Source organism: Xenopus laevis, chromosome 3L, assembly GCF_017654675.1.
Source record: "Xenopus laevis strain J_2021 chromosome 3L, Xenopus_laevis_v10.1, whole genome shotgun sequence".
Lineage (NCBI taxonomy): Eukaryota > Metazoa > Chordata > Amphibia > Anura > Pipidae > Xenopus > Xenopus laevis.
This window is the reverse complement of record NC_054375.1, coordinates 124,894,374-124,917,384: the sequence shown is the minus strand read 5'-3', so window position 1 is coordinate 124,917,384 and position 23,011 is coordinate 124,894,374. Positions and strand designations below refer to the sequence as shown.

Below are 23,011 nucleotides of genomic sequence, written 5' to 3'. Positions count from 1 at the left end.
GTCTAACACGCGACTAAGCAAGTTACCGGGAGACAGAGAAACGTCTGGAATTCTTTTATCCCTAGGTTCTACAGTCCATTCGTCCCCGCTGGGAAGACAAAGATGGCGCAGGGGCAGGGAGTCGTGACGCATTTCCTGTGAAAGTCCAGGTCGAACTCATTGCGCTGCGCGCGCAGCCAGACGCGGTGAATCGGGCAGAGCCGGAGCCGGAGCGGCAGCGGGAAAAATGGCGGAGAACGACAACTGGGGTGAGACAAAACTGCAAGTGGAACTTGTCCGTGTTCTCTCGCACACGGCCGCTTTATGTTCTCATTAAGTGTCCTGTTTTAGTGACGTTGTGTTGACTGTATCTCTCTCGCCTTCTTGACTTTCTCTGTTCTGTGGGGGGAGCGCAGACTCCAGCCCTCGTGTTAATGGGCCCCTGTGTCACTCGCTGTCCCCTCTATGTTCCTAACCTGTTCCCCCTACCCACTCGCTGGCCAATGGTACAGCCCTACTGCTGCTGCTGCTGCTAGGACTGCCTATTCAGTCTCAGCATGGCACCAGCTGCCTCACTTGGGCCCATGGCTGCTCGCTTACTAACCCCGCCTTCCCTAGGGCACGGACGGAGCAGTTTCGGTCGTAGGGCCGGTAATACGTACTCTTTGGGTAGAAAACAGCTGGAAGGGATCATTCTATGGCGTGAGCAGGGGTGGGGACACAGGCTGAAGCAGGAGCTGTTTAGTAGAAAGGTTACTCACACAGAAGAGCTCCATTATTCACTGTGAGGCCATGGGTGCTGTTCTTATGTGTAGAGCTCTGTCTTATGTGTAGGGCTCTGTCTGACTTCCCCTTTAACACGGCTGAGTGGCAGCTGAGAGTAAGATCAATATGGACACGCTCTGCTTAAATGAACAGTAACACCAACAAAGTGAAAACAGTTTTAACTAATTGACATATAATGTACTGTTTCTCTGCACTGGTAAAACTGCTGTGTTTGCTTCAGAAACACTACATTCATTTATATAAGCAAGCTGCCATGGGGGCAGCCATTCAAGGCTGAAAAAAAGGTTACATAACATGTAATGCATAAGCCCTGTTTAATACAATGGTGTTTTATGTTATCTGCAATGTTAACGTGTGCCTTTTTTTTTTTTCAAGGTTGGAATAGCTGCCCCCATGGCTACACAGCCGTTTGTTTATATAAACTATAGTAGTCTTTCTGAAGCAAACACACCAGCTTTACCAGTGCAGAGCAAACTCTTTCAGTTTTTGATGTTACTGTTCCTTTAAAGGAGAATTCAACCCTTTAGCAAAAAAAACCCTACCCCCCACCCCACGTGAGTCCTCCCCCAGCCCAAATGTTCCCCCCCAGGGAAATGGCCCTAACTTCTTACTTACCCCTTGGTGCAGGATTCAGAGTTCCAAGCAGCCATCTTCCGGCTCTTCAGTAAGCTGAGACGGAGACCAGCAAAGCGACACATGCGCAGTTGTAGCAATTTACCGGTTTGCGACAACTGCACATGCGCCAAAATGGATGGTAATTGCAGAAGAGCCAGGAGAAGACATTAAGACCAGGAAGATGGCTGTGGTGAACTCATAAAAAAATCGTATGGAAAGTAAAAAGTTAGGGGCATTTCCCTGGGGGGGCTGGGTCTACGTGGGTGGGGAATACGGTTACTTTTTTTGCTATAGGGTTGAATTCTCCTTTAAGCCTGGTGCATTGGCAAGGCTTACCTCTAACTGGGGCCTTGAGTAAAGGCATCACATATTCAGACCACCACATGGCTTTAAATTCCATTGGCTTTTGTGTGTGTGTGGTTGTGTTTTTTTTTGTTTTTTTTTTTTAATTGTCAGCTGGAGGCATCCTTAGAAGAAAGCCAAACCAACTTGTCCCCCTTCCTTTTCCAGTTGTTACCATCATGCAGTGTATATCTCTTATAACTAATAAGATTTCCTCATCATGGGGTTTTTGACCCATTTATATTCCCATTGTGTGCCTTTTCCCTTGTTGGCCTCCAGTTATTTTATTCCAGCTCACTTTTTTATTTTATCCAGCTCACTTTTCAGCCAGTACCTTGATCTCCTCTTCATATTGGCCTCCTACCTTCCTAGTCATGGCACCTTCCCTTCTGTTCAGCCAACGTTCCCTGCGTGTAATGTGAATGAGTGCAGCTGGCTCATCGGCTTTTCTGCTCTGTCTCGCACCAGTGTTCCCCATTATCTTGCCTGTAGAAGCATGTTTTTGGCCTTACTCAGGGGCCTGATAAAATTCCTTAATTATTCTTTCTTTTTATAACTCCATAGTAGTTTTTTAAATGCTTGCCCTCACTCTACACATTAACTTTCATCCTTGGCATGGCAGGTTGGATTGCATTTAACACTGATTTGCACCATAGTATCATACATAAGCAACAAAGCAAGCATGTTATTAAAATGACAAAAAAGCCGTGCATGTTTAGAACTAGGTCTGGTCTACACACCTTCATCTACCTTCCCCAATCTCGAGCATAACCTGTATTTAATTTTCAATATAATAGAGTATTTTATGAGGAAAAAGATTTCTGTAGTTAAGTATCGCCTTCCCCCGTTATCCCAACCACTCCCATTACCGATTTTAGCATTTTTTTAAAATATAGTCTGGTCCTTGGAGAGAGTGCCATTATATTACCTTTTTGTTAAATATTGATATCCTTTCTCATAACTCTGACCACTTTTTGGGGTAGTAAACTAAACTGTGATTATGTAGGCTATTCCCTAAGGCTGGATGCTGCCTAAATGCAATCCAGTTATTCCCAATATGTGCTGCTTTGTTCAGCCTGAATCAAGCACTCTTAATGGGGTACTTAGAATTACTTGTGACAGCTAAATGTTCACCTACACATTTTTTTCATTGTTTTATTTATTGGATACTCTTCTTTCTTGAGTTTCAGTTTACACACCATTCTTACACCTTTTAACTGGCTACTATAGATCACTGGCAATGTTATTCATGGTGCTTAAAATGCTCTATTGATATTTCCTTTGTGCAATTTTGTGCACCCCTCACCTAACTAATTCTATTCACTGCCGGCCTTTAGCTGCAATTTCATTATTTGCCAGCACATGACCTCATGCAGCACCTTCTGTCATTCTCTGGCCTTTTTCAAACAGGATTTACTGTGTTTTTATTACCTCATATGTAGAATAGATTGTATCCCTCTTTTCCTACATGTTTTTTCTGTACTGGGTTTGTATTTGTTCTGTACAGGGTTCCCCTCCATACTTTTTCGACTATTTGCATGTTTACTTTCTTGTATCCTCTGTTTTCATTTATGGTAGAAAGACCTTATCTCCTTTTGTTCATTTTTCATTTGTATGAGAACCTCTTCTCATGTTTTAGGTTTTTGTTGTCAGACCCCAAGAGATTAAGTGGGTTATGATATGAAATGTTTGCTACAGGTCTAATCCCCAGTAGCAACTGATCAGTAGGTAGCATTTACTGGTCTCCTCTCTAAAAGCAAACATCTTATTGGTTTATATGGTTACTATACCCAAGTGAGCTTTTTATATATGGATGTTAAAGGAACATTAACATCAAAAAATTTGCGTTTTAAAGTAATAAAAATATAATGCAGTGTTGCCCTGCACCGGCTAAAACTGGTGTATTTGCTTCAGAAACACTACTGTTGTTTATATAAATAATCTGCTCTGTAGCAATGGGGGCAGCCATTCAAAGGTGAAAAGGCTCAGGTTACACAGCAGATAAGCTCTGTAGAACATAATGGTGTTATCCACTATGTAAATTGTACCATATAGCCTTTTTTCTATTTCCGCCATTGCTACAAAGCAACTTGTTTATATGAACTATTGTAGTGTTTCTGAAGCAAACAGATCAGTTTTACCAGTGCAGGGCAACAGTAGATTATATTTTCATTGCTTTAAAACGCTTTATTTATTTGGTTACTGTTCCTTTAAGTGATTTGCCACAAGTTTCCAGCAGTCAGTGCTTGTCTGTGTTTTATTAAACAACCCCCCTTTGTCCACTTCTAAAAGGGGCAGGGTACCCCCTTATTTACCATGAATTCAATAAATAGGGCTTGTGCTGAGTATTTTTTTTGTCTGTGGTTTTAATCACAAATAACTATAATTTTTATTTCTTGGTTCAAGCTTGACAAACAGGAACGTTGAAGCTCACCCATGTTTGGTCCTTGCGAGTCAGATAATAGTATTACCAGAGCACATAAGTCATTATGCTGGGGGGGGTATCTATGTACTGGGAATATAATTCTATATATAAGGGCGTCAATGGAGTAGCATCAGTTTCTGTTTAGCTCAGGAAACAGATTCCTTCAAACAACTAGTTGTTTTCAGATAGATCACCACAAAAAACTACTTTTTCCATTTATTTTCTGTTTTCTGGGTCACCGTTTTTCTAATATTGAAGTGTCAAGTGTCGTTATTCACCAAGGGTCAGGCCACACAAGCTGATTTGGGGAGATTAGTCGCCCCAGCGACAAATCTCTTCTTCGGGGTGACAATCTTCCCGAACTACCCTCCACCGGCTAAAATGAAAATCGCCTGGGGGAAGGCACACGCGGTGCTCCGTTTTCCGAAGTTTCCTTGGGAGTTGACTTTGGAAAACGAAGCGCCGCGTGTGCCTTCCCCAGGCGATTTTCTTTTTAGCTGGCGGAGGGCAGGGGGAAGGCAGTTCGGGGAGATTGTCGTCCCGAAGAAGAGGAGATTTGTCGCTGGGGTGACTAATCTCCCTGAATCTGCTCGTGTGGCCAGACCCTTAAGCAGCTCTGGGGGGTAGCTCACCCTGTAAACTGTTCTAAATTGATACATTTAGTTGATACATTTGTTATCTTTGTCCCTGCTGAGCAGAATCCCCGGGTTTCATTACAGGCAGCTGTTAGAATTGATACAACAGTTGCTAATACTCCAGAGATGCTGCTGAGAAATGTATCAGCTAAATATTGCAAAATTGTAACAGTTCAGAGTCTGCACCTGAATTACTGAGCTGCCAGACTCAAACACCAGAGATACGAACATTCACCTTTAAACTTAGATTTTGGAAAAACAGTAAAAAATAATGGAAGTTATTGAATATTTCTGGGCAACAAGCTGAAAACTGAACTGAAAAAAGTATTTGGAAGGTGAACAACCCCTTTAAAGTGCCATTATGCCGAGAGACCACATTTTATATTCTTTCCGTATACAGATGCTGATGACTTTGATCCAGAAGATCTAAATCAAAAGGGGGCTGCGTCAGGCCCAGTGACAGTAAGGGATCGCTGGGATGGAGAGGATGAAGAGGAGGATGTTAAGGTGAGTGCAATTAACATATATTTGTATTTTTTTTCTTATATGGTATAAATTTTCTTCATTAAGTTAGTGGTGATGTATAGGTATGCCTATAAGATTTTACCCCCTACTTAAAGGAGGTTTATTATTTGCTTATTGTATGTCAGCATTGTACCACATTAGTGTTTATTCTATTTAAATACAGATTAATCAAATAAATAAAATGTTATGCTTATTTTCTTTTGGTCCATGTTTATTACTTATTTTAGCAGCTTTATGCAGAAGCTTAATGGGGACCACTTTTAGGGACCCAACCCATCAATGAAGACTTTCTGCTCTAGCTGCAGCTCTGTAGGCCATGCTGTGTTACTGGAAGTTTTACTGTTTGATTGCACAAGTGTATCAAATTGTTGCTGACTTTCAAATCCATCCACTGCAGCAGCTTCATCCCTACTGTGCAATGATTTCTGACCTCCGGGTTTGAGGTTCGGTCAGTGAAACTCCTACATCACATTGTATCATTGACTGAATCATACGGCCTCAAGTTGTGGATCACGCATAGTAGAGCTGAAGCTTTTTTTAACTAAGTAACAGCAATGCTTTTATGTGAGTACAGTTACAACGTGATGGTCACACATGAGGACTTATGTATGTACTCTATACAAAGCCATATCATGATTTTGCTTGTAAGCTACAACAAAAAAGCCATAATGATGAAAAGAGAAAAATGAGAGAGAAAGAGACTGAAAAGAAAGGACACAAAATTGAGTTAAAGGGCATGTAAAGTCAAAAAAGTAAAATTACTTTAACAGGTACTCTGCCTAAAAATAAAGCTATATTCAATTTGCTTTAATAAAAAAAAGCTGTATAGGTTTTTTAATAAAAAAACATAATCTGTACTCCAGCTCCCCATCTCTCCACGCACACAGAATTTAGCCTTCATGAATTCCTCAACCCAGCCAGCCAGTGACTGCTTTACTTCAAAATGATGAGCGATACTTGGGTTCATTTATCTGTTGGTTCTTTACTGAAACGAACCTTGACAACTCCACACGCTGTTTCCCTGAAAACTCAGAGGAAGGGAGATTGTTTGTTTGTTTGTTTTGAAGTAAAGCAGCCACCAGCTGGGCGGTCAGGTCGAGGAATATATACAGGCTGGAGTCTCTGCGAGTGGAGAGTAGGGGAGCTGGAGTGCAGAAAATCACGATTTTTATGAAAAAGGGTAGTGAGTTTTTTATTGAAGTAAGGCAGTGGACCCAATAAAGGAATTTCAAAGGAAATATTTTCGTTGGCTGCTATCCACCAGTTTCTGATCTATAGCAATTTGGTGATGAGTGGCATGTGGTCCTTGGATATGTCAAAGTAATAGTTATGGCTCTAGCTCAACCTGTTGTTGCAATGGTATGGCTACCAGTTGTGCCAATTATCTGCCACAGCCACAAAAAACAGGTCCTCTGGTAATACAAATTCCATTTCTGTACACATACAATATGTACCCGTTATATAGAGTTAAACATCATATTTAGCAAGATGTGAGGCTTGTCTGTGAATAGATTCGACCATTGTTCCTCAGTAGTGATGGGCGAATCTGAACCATTTCACTTCACCAAAATGCATTTGTCTATGGGCGACAAATTTTTTCACCTATTGATGTCTATGGGCGTCACTTTCGCCGTGAAACTTTTTGCTCATCACTATTTGTAAATGCTTTCCCTCTCCTGTTTGTTGGTAGCATGTTTGGTCATGGCACAATGGACAATACATTCCTGAAAGAAGAGATTTCCAAAATGCACTTGTACTGTATGTGATTTCAACATTGGTTTGTTTAGAATACTTTGTGCAGGGAAATACATATTTAATTTAATGGGGCACTTGCCAGAGTGGGAAATTGTAGTGTTCACACAACTTAAATCTGTCTTCAGTCCCAGGGAACAAGGCAATGTAAACGAACACATTTGTGCATGACAAATGCCTATGTTTGCCCAGCATTTATAAACTAAGATTACTAAGCTTGGGGCGGAACTCTGTGTTCTTATCTATAGGGGTGCTGATGCTCCGTGTGCCTCATTGTTTGAACTTAGAGTGGCAGAAGTTCCAAAGATCTGAAGCTACTCTAATTGAAAAATGGCAGTAACTAATATGCCAAATTTTAATAGTTTGGGGAGCTGGCAGCAAGGCTTCCAGAACTGCTTTTAGGATATGAGTTAGGTTAAAATTAACATTTGTAAATAACCTGTTTTAGAAAGATAGGAAAAGAAAGTTAAATTAATTTTTCTAGGTCGCTGTACCTTTTGTAAAGAGTGAGTATCTTTACTCCTGGAAAGCCTGAGTGTAAGGGAATATTGCAATTACTGATCAGGAAGAATAATTGGCATAATCATATGTCAATGTTCAGTGCTCAGATCATATGGCCTTGACTGGCTTTGGAACTGGTCGGGTACCTTCAGGAGCAATTGAGGCACCTATAAATAATAATAAGCACGCCTAAACTAAATCTAAAGCAAAAATCACTGTTTGTATTAATGTACTAAATAATAATGTCCACACTGATAATCAGCTGTTCACCATGAGTTGTTCACCATTGAGTTAACTTTAGTATGATGTAGAGAGCGATATACTGAGACACTTGCAGTTTTCATTTTTACATTTTTCAGGTTTTTTAGTTACTTCGCTTTTTATTTGGCAGCTCTCCAGTTTGCAGTTTCAGCAATCTGGTTGCTAGGGTTCAAATTACCCTAGCAACCATGCATTGATACAAACAAGAGATTGGCATTTGAATAGGAGGGGGCCAGAAGAGAAAGATGAGTAATAAAAGTAGCAATAACAATAAATTTGTAGCTTAAAGCTGGCCATAGACGCAAAGATCCATTCGATTTTCGGACCGTGTGTGTGGAGAGTCCCGACATTTTTCATCCCACGGAGATCGGTCGTTTCTGTCGGCTGCCGATAATCTCTTCATGTATTGCCAATCGTAGGTTTTTCAGTGCAATTTTCGTATGTTTCTATCAAGGGCAGAACATAGTCTGATCTGGTCTTTTACTTCTTTATTTGATCTGAATGGTTAGTGGCAGGTCTGGAGATAGGGAAGTTCGATTGTTCGACGATTCGAACAATCAGATCTTTGCATCTATGGCCAACTTTACAGAGCATTTGTTATTAGATGGGGCCAGTGCCCGCTATTTGAAAGAAGGAAAGTGTCAGAAGAAGAAAACAAATCATTAAAATTGTGTAACAAAAAAAAACAAAGACCAATCGAAAAGTTGCTAAAAATTGGCCATTCTATAACATACTAAAAGTTAACGGTGCACAACCCCTTTAAGATGCTCTCCTAGAAAGACCAGGTTGATGGACAGGATGAGATACAGATACACTATTTCCCTATTCCCATTTCTCTAATAAAGGGGGGCCCTGACCAGACGTTAAGCCTTCAAGTTTGACAACCACTGCATTCACCTGTACTCTGAGCCAGTCACTGTGCAATTGTTCAGACCAGAAAAAAATGTATTTTGTTTTGCCTTGTGCAAGCAATTATTTCTTTATAAGGTCTATAATAAGCCTCATTGTGGGGGTTGTTTCAGAGTTTGTCGGCAGCCGGCTGTCAAAAATCCAGTTATATCAGTCCACACCCTTATGCTGTTTTGCCATTAGAGGGTTATCTGACTGACAGAAGGGCTTGGGGAAGAGATAAGCAGAATTATGAAGTGAGGACAAGTTTTTTTTCCTGGTCACACTGCAAAAATGTTGCTTCTGCTCTAGTGTGGCCTACAAAGAAAACCCCTGAGGCACCATTAGTTTCATCCTGGCAGGCTAATAGCATTAAGTGGAGGCACATTTTCTAACTCTTCACACATTTTCCCCGGTGCAGTAATCCAGAGCAACCAATCTGAATCATTTCATTGCTTTGTCTCCCTGCATGTAGGGAATGTTAGTAAATGTGCCCCGATGTGTAAGTTGTGGATTGATATAGTTGTCCATAATAAGATCAAGCTAGAGGTTTTTACTAATGGCTCACCTGGGTCAAGGTAAAAGCAAAATTAGAGTGTCACGGTACAGGAGTCTGGGAAAAGAATTGCTGAAGTAGCCCTGAAAGTGGCCATACACGAGCTGATAAAAGATGGCAGCTTATTGGCCCCTGTATGGGGCCCTCCGACCGACTTCCCTGATCGATATCTGGCCGAAAGTCGGGCAGATGCCGATCGGACAGGACTAAAAATCCCGCCGGATCGAGGACCTCATCTGTTCGTTAATGCGAGTGTCTGTTTACCCATCTTTATGATCCGATCGTTGGGCCCTAGGGCTCACCATCGGATCAACCTGATATTGATAATAAAAGTATTTTTTCTGTTGTCAGTATCTCTTTAAGGCACATCTTCTAGAAACAAATTATTGAATGTGTTTGTGAATGATTGCTTGTGGAAATAGCCTTTAATATGCTGCTTTGCTCTTCCACTCATCTCGTGAGTTTTTAAATTATATGGACAAATGATATATGAATCCATTTCAGAAAACATTAAATTGTAATTACTAGGTATAATGTTTTGGAGACTTGACGGCAAGAAAATTTGCTTTGGCGATTCGTCAAATACATGTTAATAAAATTATTATTTCATTGGCTGACTAGGATAACTGGGACGATGAAGAGGAGGCAGGAGGTGCAGCAAAAAAAGAGCCACAGATAACAGGTGAGGATGTGGAGAATGAGCCCTTTAGCCCAAAATGTACAAAGCATGGCACAGGAGGAGAGCAGGCACTATGCTGGTAGAAAGCATTGCATGGCTTTAAACAGCAAAGTACTGGGGCCCAATGACTGGCTGCACATGCCCACTAGATTGGCCAGTATAATTGAAATCAGCCAATTGCTCAACCAAATTGCATCATGTATGACCCCTTAACCCATCGTGTACCTTACTGTTTTTATACCCACTCACAGTAGAGCAAAAGGTTCCAGAAAAGAAAAAATTACTAGAAAAAATAAAAGAAAAAGAGAAGTTGCAGAAACAGAGGAAAGAGGAACTGAAAAAGCAGGTAAGTGCTGTAAATCACACTGCATTCAAGTGTTTTGTAGCTTATCTTACGGTGCTTAGGAAATAGCAGAAAACTTCCTTATCATGGTATTGTAGGTACAGACATTGGAGTCTTCAAACACACCGGAGTTAACTCCAGAAGAGCAGCTGTCAGAAAAGCTTCGCCTAAAGAAGTTACAGGAGGATTCCGACCTAGAATTAGCAAAGGAAGCTTTTGGTGAGTCACTAGTAACTGGCCCTGAATTCTTTGTGATAACAGGGTGTTTATTTTGTCATGGAAAGTTAAATGAGAACTAAACCCTAAAAATGAATGGCTAAAATGCCATTTTATATACTGCACCAGCCTAAAGTTTCAGCTTGTCAATAGCAGCAATCATCCAGGATTTCAAACTTGTCACAGGAGGTCACCATCTTGGAAAGTATCTGTGACACTCACATGCTCAGTGGGCTCTGAGCAGCTGTTGAGAAGCTAAGCAAATTATCAAGCAGAAAATGAGGTTGGTCTGTAATATAAGCTGATGCTACAGGGCTGATTATTAAATTCTGGTACTAGTTGCAGTGGTTTGTGCTGCCATGTAGAAATTATCTGTATTAATTACCAATCGGCCTTATATTGTGACCTTTCTATTTTATGAGTACTGTATATTGTGAGTGGGTCCCTAAGCTCAGTAAGTGACAGCAGCACAGAGCATGTGCAGTGATTCAGCAGAAAAGATGGGGAGCTTCTGGGGCATCTTTGGAGACACAGATCTTTACTGCTAAAGGGCCGTGGTTGTCTTTGGCCGGTAGAGAACCCCGAAACATAATGTACAACATTTCTGGCCTACTTCTTTAGTTAAGCTTTACTTCGCCTTTAAAATCACTGGGAGGAGAAAGGCTGACCATGCATGCCAAAGATCCGTTTTTTCTTTTTCTTCATAGTATGGCGTTCCGTCCCCTGTTGTAGGTTGTGCTCTGCCAGACCACCGATCCAAATTAACGGTTAAAAGACAAAATCTTTTGGAACATTTAAAAAAATATATAAATGCTTGACGCATTTCGTGTCCTGCCCTTATTTATAAGCGTACTTCTGAATAAGTGCAGGACACCAAATGTTTCAAGCATTTATGTTTTTAAATGTTTGATAAAGATTTTATTTCTTAACTGTTAATTTAGATCAGTGTTCTGGCAGAGCACAACCTACAATGTTTGGTGTATTGGATCTCTCCTCTTGCTATGGCTTCAGGGCTCCTGCACCTGGGCCACCGCTATCATTTGCTGAGGTCCAGCCTATATAGCAGATTAGAATTAATTTCTGTATGCTTGAAGTTTGTCCAGTTGGAGTGTGAGGGACTCTGGGCTTGAGCCCCCTTGTAATAGTTTTCATCGGGTGTGTATACATATTTACTGACCCTGTGTAATGGCCGTGTTGGATAAAATATTGACATTACACAATGGCAGACAAAAATGCGTTCCTCTAATAGGGCAAATTGCAAGAGTAGCAATAGCTAAATAGTATCAGTCAGAGTAATTAAGGTAAAGCTTAACAATGCACCATTCTACTCTCTGTAATGCTTGTTCTCGCTCGTCAAACAGTAACAGAAATCAGCTCATTTCCAGTCCTGAAGAAGCAATCAAGGCATTGTGGGAACGGATGGAGATAACTTAGCGTTAATTTTTTTTATTTATTTAAAAAAAAAAAAAAAAAAGCAGATTGCATGTTGGGTAGCATTTAGCACAGATAAGACCACCCTAAAAAAGGAAAGGTAACCAACCTTAAATTCTGACTCCTGTAGGAGACGATGTTACTGTTACTGGAATAGATGCCATGAATCCGTCCACACGAGAAGACTTCACAGAATTTGGAAAGCTCCTTAAAGAAAAGATCACCCTATATGAGAGATCATTATATTACCCTGGCTTCCTGGAGGCCCTTGTGCGGGACGTGTCCCTCTCATGTAAGCCTCCTTCACTTCTTTTACAATTTCCAGAATTGTTTCCATACATCACATCTCATTATCTTACACACTTTGCTATGTTAGTCATTCATTTTCCCTGAACTTGTGTATTTTTGTATTTTAGTGGAAGTTGAGGATCTCAAGAAAATCAACAATTCTCTAACAGTGTTGTGCTTTGAGAAACAGAAGCAAGAAAAGGTAAGTTTAAGGATTATTCTGTTGGGTAAAGCTGGCCATACACAGGCTGATAAAAGCTGCCGACATACCGTGTCGGCAGCTTATTGGCCCATGTATGGGGCCCCCCAGCGGGCTTCCCCGATCGAGATCTGGCCGAAAGTTGGCCAGATCTCGATCGAATGGGGCGAAAAATCCCGCCCATTACTATTCGTTAGGATCCGATCGTTGGGCCCTAGGGCCCACAATCAGATCAGCCTGATATTACCCACCTCAAGGTCGGCGTGTCGGGGAGAGATCCGCTCGTTTGGCGACATTGCCAAACGAGCGGATCTCTCCGTGTATGGCCACCTTAAGAGGAGTATTGAAGAAATTCTTAAAGGGCATGTAAAGGCAAAAAAATAAAATCCCATTTATACTTTCTTTAATGAAAAAGAAACCTTTCTCCAATATACTTTAATTAAAAAATGTGTACCGTTTTTATAAGAAACCTGACTGTATGCAGTGAAATTCTCCCTTCATTTACTGCTGTGGATAGGAATTGTCAGACGGTCCCTAACTGCTGAGCAGGGAAACACTTGCTTATGAACAGCAGGGGGAGCCCCCACCTCACTTCCCAGCCATGCAGAACTCAAGCAGCTTTGTTTATGACGATCCCTAAGCAGCCCAGACCACACTGAGTATGTGCACAGTCTGTCTTGCAAAGATGTATAACAAAGTTACAAGATGATGACCCCCTGTAGCAAACTTTGAAAGCATAAATTATTTGTTTGATTAGGCTTGTGGTGCAGTAAGTTCGTGTTTATATTTAATATACAAAATACAGCATTTCTAGCCTTATTCTTTTTTAGATTTTACATGCCCTTTAATGAGGTTAAAAGGTCCTTTAAAAGGGGATACGTCCTTTGAGCAGTTGTTGTTAATTTAATATGATTATATACACGGTTAATATGATGGTGCAACGTGAGTGCCCTCTGCTGTTGTGATGGTCGTGTAGAATGGCAAAAGCCAATTATACGGAAACAAGAAGCGTCTCTTGATGCTTTCCTGCTTGTAGCTCAATGTGACAGGAGCAGGGGAGTGTCAAGAGATGCTTCAGTAAAATAAGCTTTTGCTGTTCTATGCTGTATTTGCCTTGCTATGTAAAAGCTAATAATATTATGAAATCTATATGTAGATAGCTTCTATGTCCCCTTTTACATCCTTTTGTGCAGCAAGAGACTTGGCATTTTTTTGTATTTGACTTTTCAGCTGCAAAGTAAAGCCAAAAAGAAAAAGAAAGGAGTTGTTCCGGGAGGAGGACTAAAAGCCAACATGAAGAATGATCTAGCAGATTATGGGGGCATGGATGAGGGGTATGGACGCGAGTTCGATGATTTCATGTGACCCACCGATTCTTTGTGGCCCTCATTAAGGAGAGCGCTCTCCTCCCTCAGGACTCTGCCAAATGCTACAGTCAAAGAAATCATCCCCCACTTCAGCAGGCCGTATACATATAAAAAAGAAAATTGCCAATGGTTTGTGAATCTGGATTCTGGTGCCCTCATCACATATTAAACCGTAACCTATGCAGCTCTTTTCAGCATCCCCTTATATTGAGGCCCAAAACCTTTCCCACTCTGCTTGTGGCATGGACTTCAGCTCTGCCATGTTGCAAACAGTCATCTCTGCTTTTTGCCTAGGAATATGGTCTCTCTCTCTCTCTGGACAGGGCAGCTCATTAAATCTTTTTCTTCTGGCTCTTTTCCTCCTGCCTCATTGACACTGCCCCCTCGGCCATCTTAGTTTATTTTTTTTATATTGGTTTCTTAGCTTTGTGCTAGAGGAAACTTGCTTTGAACTGTGATTCCTGATGGACTCTGCCTGGTGCTTTTCCATATTAAAACTTTAAACAATCTGAAATCACGTCTTCAGTCTGTGGAACTATGAAGATGCAGGAGAAGGGTAAGGAGATGCCTCTGGTGCATCAGACTATGTGCTGCCTTCTGTTGGTTTCTGAAGAGAAAACTGAGCTGCCAGTAATAAAACACAACTGTCACCCATGAGATTGTGGCCAACTGGCAGCTCTTGATGGCTCTGCCGGAGGGGAGGGCCATAGAGTCTTGATATTTATTAAGTGATTGCGCGTCTGTGTGGCTTCACGATTGGTTAATTGCTTTTTGACTCTCGCTCCAAGGTTCAAGGTCTGGCCCTTTCACTTAAAACTTCTGCTCACCCACTGGATGGCGCTTTGCAAGCAGGTCCTTCTATGGGAGAATTGTTATATTAACAATGAGACTGCAATGTTTGTTTTATAAGACAACTAATTTAATAAACTCATCCTTGTGACAAGATTGGCTGGTTTGCTCTCTTCCTCTATAGACAGGGTTGGCTGCTTTGTTCTTTGCTCCTTCTTCCTTCTTTTACTTTTTAATTCTCCTTGTTTTTTCCTAACTGACCTGTGATAGGAGATGAGTCACAATACTAATCTTTCCCTTTTGCGTTTGCCTAACGGAAATACTACTTTCCTCATTGCTTTGTTTTCCATAGTTTCTACCGTGGTGTTAGTCTTGTAACAGTTTAAACTAGTTCTACATGGGGCTCATTCTCTGTCTGTGCAATATCCCCATGTGACATTAATCTAATTGTCTGTCTGTTTCTAGTCTTCCATCAAGCTTCCTACAGGTTGTTAAAGGTGGTGTTCACCTTCAAACGCGTAGTTGTTTTCAGACAGTTCACCAGAAATAGACATTTTCGGAGGGGGGTTTGATACAATAATTACTAATACTCCAGAGATTCTGCTGAGAAATGTATCAACTAATGTAGCAAAATTGTAACGGTTTAGTTCTGCACCTGAATTACTGATCTGCCAGACTCAAACACCAGACACAGGGACATTCAACTTTAAAACAACCTCTTTAGTGTCCATACATTATGTAAAGGGATGTTAAAAGGAGAGCGTTCTCAGAGAAATCCGTTGTCTGTACAGCGTTCTCCATAGTAATTAATATCTGCAGATTTCATTCTGTGTTTTTAAGGAAAATCTTGCAAAGATATAGTATGACCCTATAAAACATTCAAAGAACCTTAATTTTTCTGGGTTTTTTGGGGGGGGGTGAGACAATTTGCAATTGTTTTTTATTTGTGATTTTTAAGTTATTTAGCTTTTTATTCAGCCACTCTCCAGTTTACAATTTCAGCAGACAGGTTGCTCGGGTACAAATTACCCTAGCAACCGTGCATTGATTTGAACAAGAGAATATTAATAGGAGAGGCCTGAATAAAAAGACGAGTAATACAGTAGCAATAACAATAAATGTGTAGCATTAGAGCATTCTCATTGTCAGTCTCATTGATCTATATTGTAAGTGTGATTTACTGGGCACAGCTCTGTCCAACCCGATCTCTCAAACCAAAAGTCTATTTATTTATGTGCTTTACTTTCAAGTGTGAGCCCCTTTGGTTTCCTCGAAAAGCTGATGATATCCATAAGTGATGAGCACACAATAATGTGTAACATCTCCATATAAAACCCATCCAAGGAAAGCACTCCTGAATTATTGTTCCCCATTGTTATCTAAAGATTTAATTTAAATCGAGACATTGAGCTCTGTGTAAACAAGGCCGTTCATACCCAAAATCTTTTCTACATGCAATAATCCTGAAACGACCCATAAACGCCTGGGATGCTCTCAGTAAATTACCTAAAGAGTAGAAGCGCACCATAAAGGCGCACATTAGAACACATAACATTTTACAAGTGATATGTGAACAATTTGATTTTTGTCTGGCAGTTTGTATGACAATAATAATAATTTAAAATTCACTTATAACTTTGGAGAGAGCTCCATTGGTTTTTGGACCTATATCTTATTGGTGAAAGTGATAGGGTAATCACTACAATCTATTGAAAAGAGAGCACAGGCAACACTCTCTTTAAAGTGATACTGACACTAAAAAAATGAAAGGGAACCTATCACCTACACATAAAAAGCTGCATGATGAAAGTCCTTTGCAAATTAAACATGAAACACAAATTTATTTCATTAAAGCATCCATGCCTACTATAGGGTGTTTAAATATGTGAGCTGACAATCAAATATTATCTGAGGCATTAGAGGTTGGAAAGTCAATTACTTACACTTTCTACATGTTACTGCACTTCTCACATTGTCCCTTCCCTCCCCCGGCCCTATAATTATGTAGGACATGATGTATGAGCATTAGGTTCCCCATTCTGGTGCATACACAACATTTTGGGATGATACACAATTTATCTTAATAGTGTACACAAAATGGCTCCTGTCTGCAGGCTGTGATAGTGTAATTCCAAGACTAAACAAGAAGTAAACAATGTGTAAATAATAAATATAGTGTAAGTAAAGTTTATTTTATTCAACTAACATGATAGAAAATCATTTGAAATTGTTTCTTAGGGTGACAGGTCCCCTTTAATCTACATTAAAAGTTACCTATAGGTCATATTGATCATTTTCCAATGATAGCTCTGCTTTTGTAATTGTCACTTGAAGTTCCTAAACCTGACTGTTTTGCCAACCTGACTGTCCCATCTCAACATGTCAGAGTTTCTAATGCTAACGGACTCCTGCTGCACAAATATGGCAGCCCCCTCATACAGGAACATGGGGGTAAGAAAGGTCATGTAACACTCACCACACAATTTTACCATTCCAGACAATTCAGGAAAGACATCCACAGGTAAAAATCAAGCTTTTTGAGTATTTTCAGATATATTTTCTGTAACCTTATATTTCATTCACCAAAGTAAACCAACCGACAAAAAATAAACTATTCGCGGCCAAGGGACTACCTCAAAAACAAATACAAAAATAGGGGGGTTGTGGGTGCACACCTGTGGCCAATTTCAAAACTTTTAGAGCCCTGTCTTAAAGGAGAAGGAAACCCCCTGGGCGCAAAACCCCTCCCCTGTGTTGCCCCCCTTTCCCCTGGCCTACCTGTCCCCCGGGGCAAATGCCCCTAACTTGTTACTCACCCCTCTGCGAGGGGCCTGTCCACGGAGTTCAGTCGCCATCTTCTCCCACGCGCGTCTTCCTGCTTTGAGCGGCGTCTTCTGGCACATGCGCAGTAGGAACAGTTACCGGTACGGATCTACTGCGCATGTGCCGAATGTCACAAAGTGAAATCGGAAAACTTTGTGACATTTGGCGCATGCGCAGTAGATCCGTATCGATAACTGTTCCTACTGCGCATGCGCCAGAAGACGCCGCTCAAAGCAGGAAGACGCGCGTTGGGAGAAGATGGCGACTGTGAACTCCGTGGACAGGACCTGCGCAGAGGGGTGAGTAACAAGTTAGGGGCATTTGCCCAGGGGGACAGGTAGGCAACACAGGGGAGGGGGGAGGAGTTTTGCGTCCAGGGGGTTTCCTTCTCCTTTAATTCAAGTAAATATGCAAGTGCATGTAATTTTGAAACAGGGTTTTTTTTGTTACAAAGTTATGACCATAATATTGATAAGCCACCATACCACGTCAAGGTAAAACCCCACATGGTGGTCCCTAACTTATTTATCTCTAATCATAGTAAAAAAGGAATTTTACCTCTGTTTAGTAACAATTCTTTATGTAAACATCTCCTGTGCTTTGGTTTCAAACTGTGGGCTAAATCCTCCCCCGCCAACTGCTGAGCGGCTTTTAAGAGAGAGAGACTGCCTAAACCAACGCCCATTTTAGAAAAAAAAGAAGTAAAGTGGTGTAATTAAAAACAAAGTGGAGAGATATGTGCAGTAACACAATAGTGTGTATACATGTATAAGTGTGTGTTATTGGGGATGTGTATGAATGTATACATAGAATGAAAGTGTGTAAATTAAAACTAAATGAAAAAAACGCAATAAGTGTAATGTGTGTACATAGAAAAGTGTCTAATGGGACGTTGGTTTTTTCATGGATAGATCTTCCCATGCCGCTAGCATTTATGGCTTTTAAGAGAAAGAGATTGCACAAACCAAGGCACTTTCAAAAGGTGAAAAGGACCACCAAAAAACCCACAACCCCCCTATTTTTGTATTTGTAACTACCTCAAAAAGGCCTCGTTACTAGGGATGTACCGAATCCACTATTTTGGATTCAGCCGAACCCCCGAATCCTTTGCGAAAGATATAACGATATAACGAACCAAATCCTAATTTGCATTTGCAAATTAGTGGTGGGAAGGGAAAAGTATTTTTTACCTCCTTGTTTTGTGACAAAAAGTCATGTGATTTCCCCTTCCCATCCCTAATTTGCATATGCAAATTAGGATTCCGTTCGGCCTAATCTGAATCCTACTCTGATTCCCAAATCTGAATCCTGGATTTTTGCATCCCTACCCGTTACAAGAATCTAACAACTACTCACCTCCCCTTTGGATCCTTCACAACAGAGACACAAATACATGGATAAATGGGATCAGGCTCTGCCACAACCACTGCCAGCCACTGACTGGCCCCTAATTTGGGACAATGCCAAACGTAGGGTATCATGTGTAAGACAATGGGAAAGTATCTATAAGATTTTAACTTTCTGGTACTATACCCCAGACAGATTACACAATTTATTTCAGAACCAATCTCTCTTTTGCTGGAGAAACTGGGGCGCGAGGCATTTAGTCACATATCTTTTGGGGTTGCCCGCTAATACAACAGTTGTGGTCAGAGGTTGCAGATCTCATAAGCCAATCAATCACCCAGTTCCCCTGGATCCTGTTATTCTCCTCTTCGGTAAGCCAATAAGTTATGCAAAAGTGGACAAGCTCTGGCCAACCAGGTCCTAGCCTGGCCATAGCGGCTGAATGGAATAAACTCTACACCAACCACCAAAGCTGAGATAATTAAGAGAGTAAATCGCAACAGAATATTTGAGTCTGGTATAGCCTAATTACAAAATAAGATGGAGCATTAACTTCAGGTTTGGTTTATGTGGGAACTACTGGGCTGGGGTTCCACAACCCAAGGAACTTATTTAATCTCAGAGAGATTCTTAACTACCAACATCAAGACTTACGATCTTTGGAAACACAAAATTACCTATTTACACAGTTTGCCGTGTTTGTTTTTCTAATTGCATAAAGAAATTTTGGTTGTTGGTACATCTTGATTGTAGAACGTAAACACTCACAGCTCACAACCAAACATTCTTTACCTTTTTACGAGTATGTAACAAATGGCAATACTTGAGCAATGTTAAAAATAACAAAAAAGAAAAAAAAAAAGAAAGGTCAGGCAAATACTTTCATGGCAACATTATAAATAGCATTCGAAGGCAATGTTATTATAGATAACAAAAAAGGTTATTTTTTGATGTCAGTATCTCTTTAAGGGCTGATTCCTGCCACCCTAAGTGTGTGTTTACAGGGATTCCTTTTGGTCAGTTTTAGTGGCTTCGCTGTATATGTAACACTGAGGAGGGGTTTTTGAGGCGATCACATTTGAGTTACGGGATCGGTTTTTAGCACAAGGCTATTCCCTCCAGGCGTGGCATGTTTTCACGTGCATTTTAATTCGATAGACAAGAATTGTTGCAGGATCAGTCTGACAGTTAAAGAAAAAAGAGCGCAGTTACAGAATAAGAGCGATATTCATCACGCCGTTCAGTAGGCAATACAATCAGATTAAAGGAAAACTATACCCCCAATTTAAAAAATACTTACACAACAGATAGTTGACATCATATTTGAATTTTACCAAACTGGAGTATATATTTAACCAAATATTTCCCTTTTACATCTCTTGCCTTGAGCCACCATTTCATAATGGTCTGTGTGCTGCCTCAGAGATCACCTGACCAGAAATACTGCAGCTCTAACTGTAACAGGAAGAAGTGAGGAAGCAAAAGACACTACTCTGTCTGTTAATTGGCTCATGTGACCTAACATGTATGGTTTGTTGGTATGTTTGTGAGTACAGTGAATCCTACGATCCCAGGGGGTGGCCCTTATTTTTTAAAATGGCAGTTTTCTATTTAGGATTACCCAATGGCACATACTACTGGAAAAGTATATTATTATGAAAATGGTTTATTTACATGAAGCAGGGTTTTACATATTATACAATATCTTTTTATAGAGACCTACATTGTTTTGGGGGGTATAGTTTTCCTTTAAGGGGATTATTAACAAATACCTGCCAGTTCTCTTTGGAGATGGAAAGTAAATGGAGGTTATACAAGATGGATGTCCGTTTGTGGTCCCTCTGGCTCCCACTCTAGTGAATGCTCTGTCACCCAGTGTGGTGTCTGTTAGATCTTCAACAAGCTCATGGCTACAAACAAATGGTAGTTTTTAGTTGTGGGCCCACAGGATGTGTAACTTGTGCCCGGGTATGAGTATCTAAAGATATACAAGTACCTTCACAGGAAAGACATATAAAATGCAAATTTACATCATCTAGAATACTAGCTATGTCATATATATGTTCACTAGTGTGAATTGCAGTATGTGGGATGTACGTCGAGGCCACTAAAGCATGGGATGAGGGAGCACAGAAATCATGTTACTGAAATATCTAATATACAGTATCAGCTGTTTCTAGGCAGTTCAGAGATTGTAATTGGGGGGGGGTGTTACTTGCCTCCAAATCCAAGGAATTGAAAGGGTTAATCCATGTTATAGAGGTGGGCATCTGACGTTGAAGTTGTCGCATAGAGAAGTTTATTTTATGACACGTCATCCGAAAGGACTTAAAGGGGAACTCCACACAAACATAACTTAAGCTTTTTGAAAAGCAAAAATAATTTCAAGCAACTTTGCAATATACATCAATTAAAAAAATATGCAGACTTTTCATGATTTTTAATGGTTCGGAACAGTTCCCTAAGCCTAGCCTCCTGCTCTCCTGCAGATCTCTCTGACTACTTTGCTGAGCTGGCTGACTACTGTTACTTTGTATCAACAGCCATCTGTCCTCAGCCTGCATCCTCCAAACCCCACAATTCCCTGCACGAGTGATTTCAATAAGGAACCGAGTGCAGTGCATTGTGGGTTATGTAGTTCCTGCATTCTGTCTGTTGTGAAGAAGTTGTTACAATTTGTAACATCAGTGTTAAGTCCCTCCTTCCCTGCCAGGATTTCAAATGAGATGAGAAGACCTGTTAGATGGATTTCAGCATAGAAAATGGCATTTATTCATTCTCACTTTTTGAAAAACAGGTAACTGTGATGGGTATATTAGGGGTTTCTGTGTTATGTGGGCCTCTTTATCATATTTTGGTTTGGAAGCCGGAGTTCCCCTTTAACAAAAGTTTTGATGTTATCTGCTTTGTATGAATTTGTGTAGCCCTGAGTCCGTCCTGTTGCTTTTTTATATCAGCTTTTCTAATGTGCGCCTTTATGGTGCGCTTCTCCTTTTTAGGTAATTTACTGAGAGCATCCCAGGTGTTTTTTATGGGTCATTTCAGGATTATGGCCCATATATATATATATATTTCTAGTATGACTTTGCTTTTGTTATGGTTATTTTTTCCTTGTTCCCTTTTGATTTTCTTTAGTCAAAGAAATGATTCTTTGTTAAAAGTTACATTGTTGCACAGGCTCCTAAAAAGCGCACTTTGTATTATATTGTGCATGTATTTGTGGGACTGGGGGATTGATCTTTTTTAACTTGTAATTAGGATTGATTGGTCATTAAATAACTGACTTCACTTCCTATATACCGTTTTTTCAAAGCTTCACGTTCGCCTATGATTACGTATCCCATGATCCGAAACGCATCAGGTGATTTGTTTTTATGGAATGAAATAAACATCATTTTTATCTCCAGTCCATGGTTGTTGCAGAAGTACTCGCCTTCATTTGTTGTTTTGCACCACAACCAGCTATGCCTTTGTCCCATAGTACTACTGACTGCTCTTATTTGTAACGGTAACAATCATCAGCTTTTTACAAACTCTGTAATAAGCTACAGGTTATATCCAAGCAGTTTATTTTAAGGAAGTACAGTTAAGCTGGCCATAGACGCAAAGATCTGATGTACGAATCGAGGATTTGTACAATTTTCGGACCGTGTGTGGAGAGTCCCGACATTTTTCATCCGGCGGAGATCGGTCGTTTGGTCGATCGCACAGGTTACAAAATTTCTGTCGCCTGCCGATAATATCTCTGCGTGTATTGCCGATCGTACGGTTTTCAGTGGGAGACTGTCACTAGTGTTGTCAGACATAAGTATCGTACAATTGCTGTCAGGGGCAGAACATCGCTGATCTGTTCTTTTGTAATTTATTTGATCTGAATGGTTAGTGGCGGGTCGGGAGATGGGAAAGTCCGATCGTACGTTGATTCGTACGATCGGATCTTTGCGTCTGTGTCCAGCTTTAGGCCCATAAATCTTTGGACAAAGACAACCTGTTTTTCTAATTTTGGTTCTGTACATTACCACAATGAATTTTAAATGAAACAACTCAGATGCAGTTGAACTGCAGACTTTCAGCTTTAATTCAGTGGGTTGAACAAAAAGATTGCATAAAAATGTGAGGAACTAAAGCCTTTTTTTAACACAATCACGTCATTTCAGGGGCTCAAAAGTAATTGGACAATTGACTCAAAGGCTATTTCATGGGCAGATGTGGGCAATTCCTTTGTTATGTCATTATCAATGAAGCAGATAAAAGCCCTGGAGTT

At 40.6% G+C, this 23,011-nt stretch overlaps 1 protein-coding gene across 2 annotated transcripts; it reads left to right on the top strand.

Moving 5' to 3' along the window:
• LOC108711518 (eukaryotic translation initiation factor 3 subunit J-like) lies at window positions 1-14,733 on the top strand. Of its 2 annotated transcripts, none has more exons than XM_018253361.2 (8): window positions 1-248; window positions 5,183-5,289; window positions 9,887-9,947; window positions 10,196-10,290; window positions 10,386-10,506; window positions 12,065-12,226; window positions 12,351-12,424; window positions 13,652-14,733. In XM_018253361.2, the coding sequence occupies exons 1-8, from the start codon at window positions 227-229 to the stop codon at window positions 13,784-13,786; spliced, it is 777 nt and encodes a 258-aa protein (XP_018108850.1). In that variant the 5' UTR covers window positions 1-226; the 3' UTR covers window positions 13,787-14,733. The 2 variants fall into 2 exon arrangements, with proteins under 2 accessions (XP_018108850.1, XP_041442861.1); XM_041586927.1 differs by lacking the exon at window positions 1-248 and adding an exon at window positions 522-630.
• The last annotated feature ends 8,278 nt before the right edge of the window (window positions 14,734-23,011 follow it).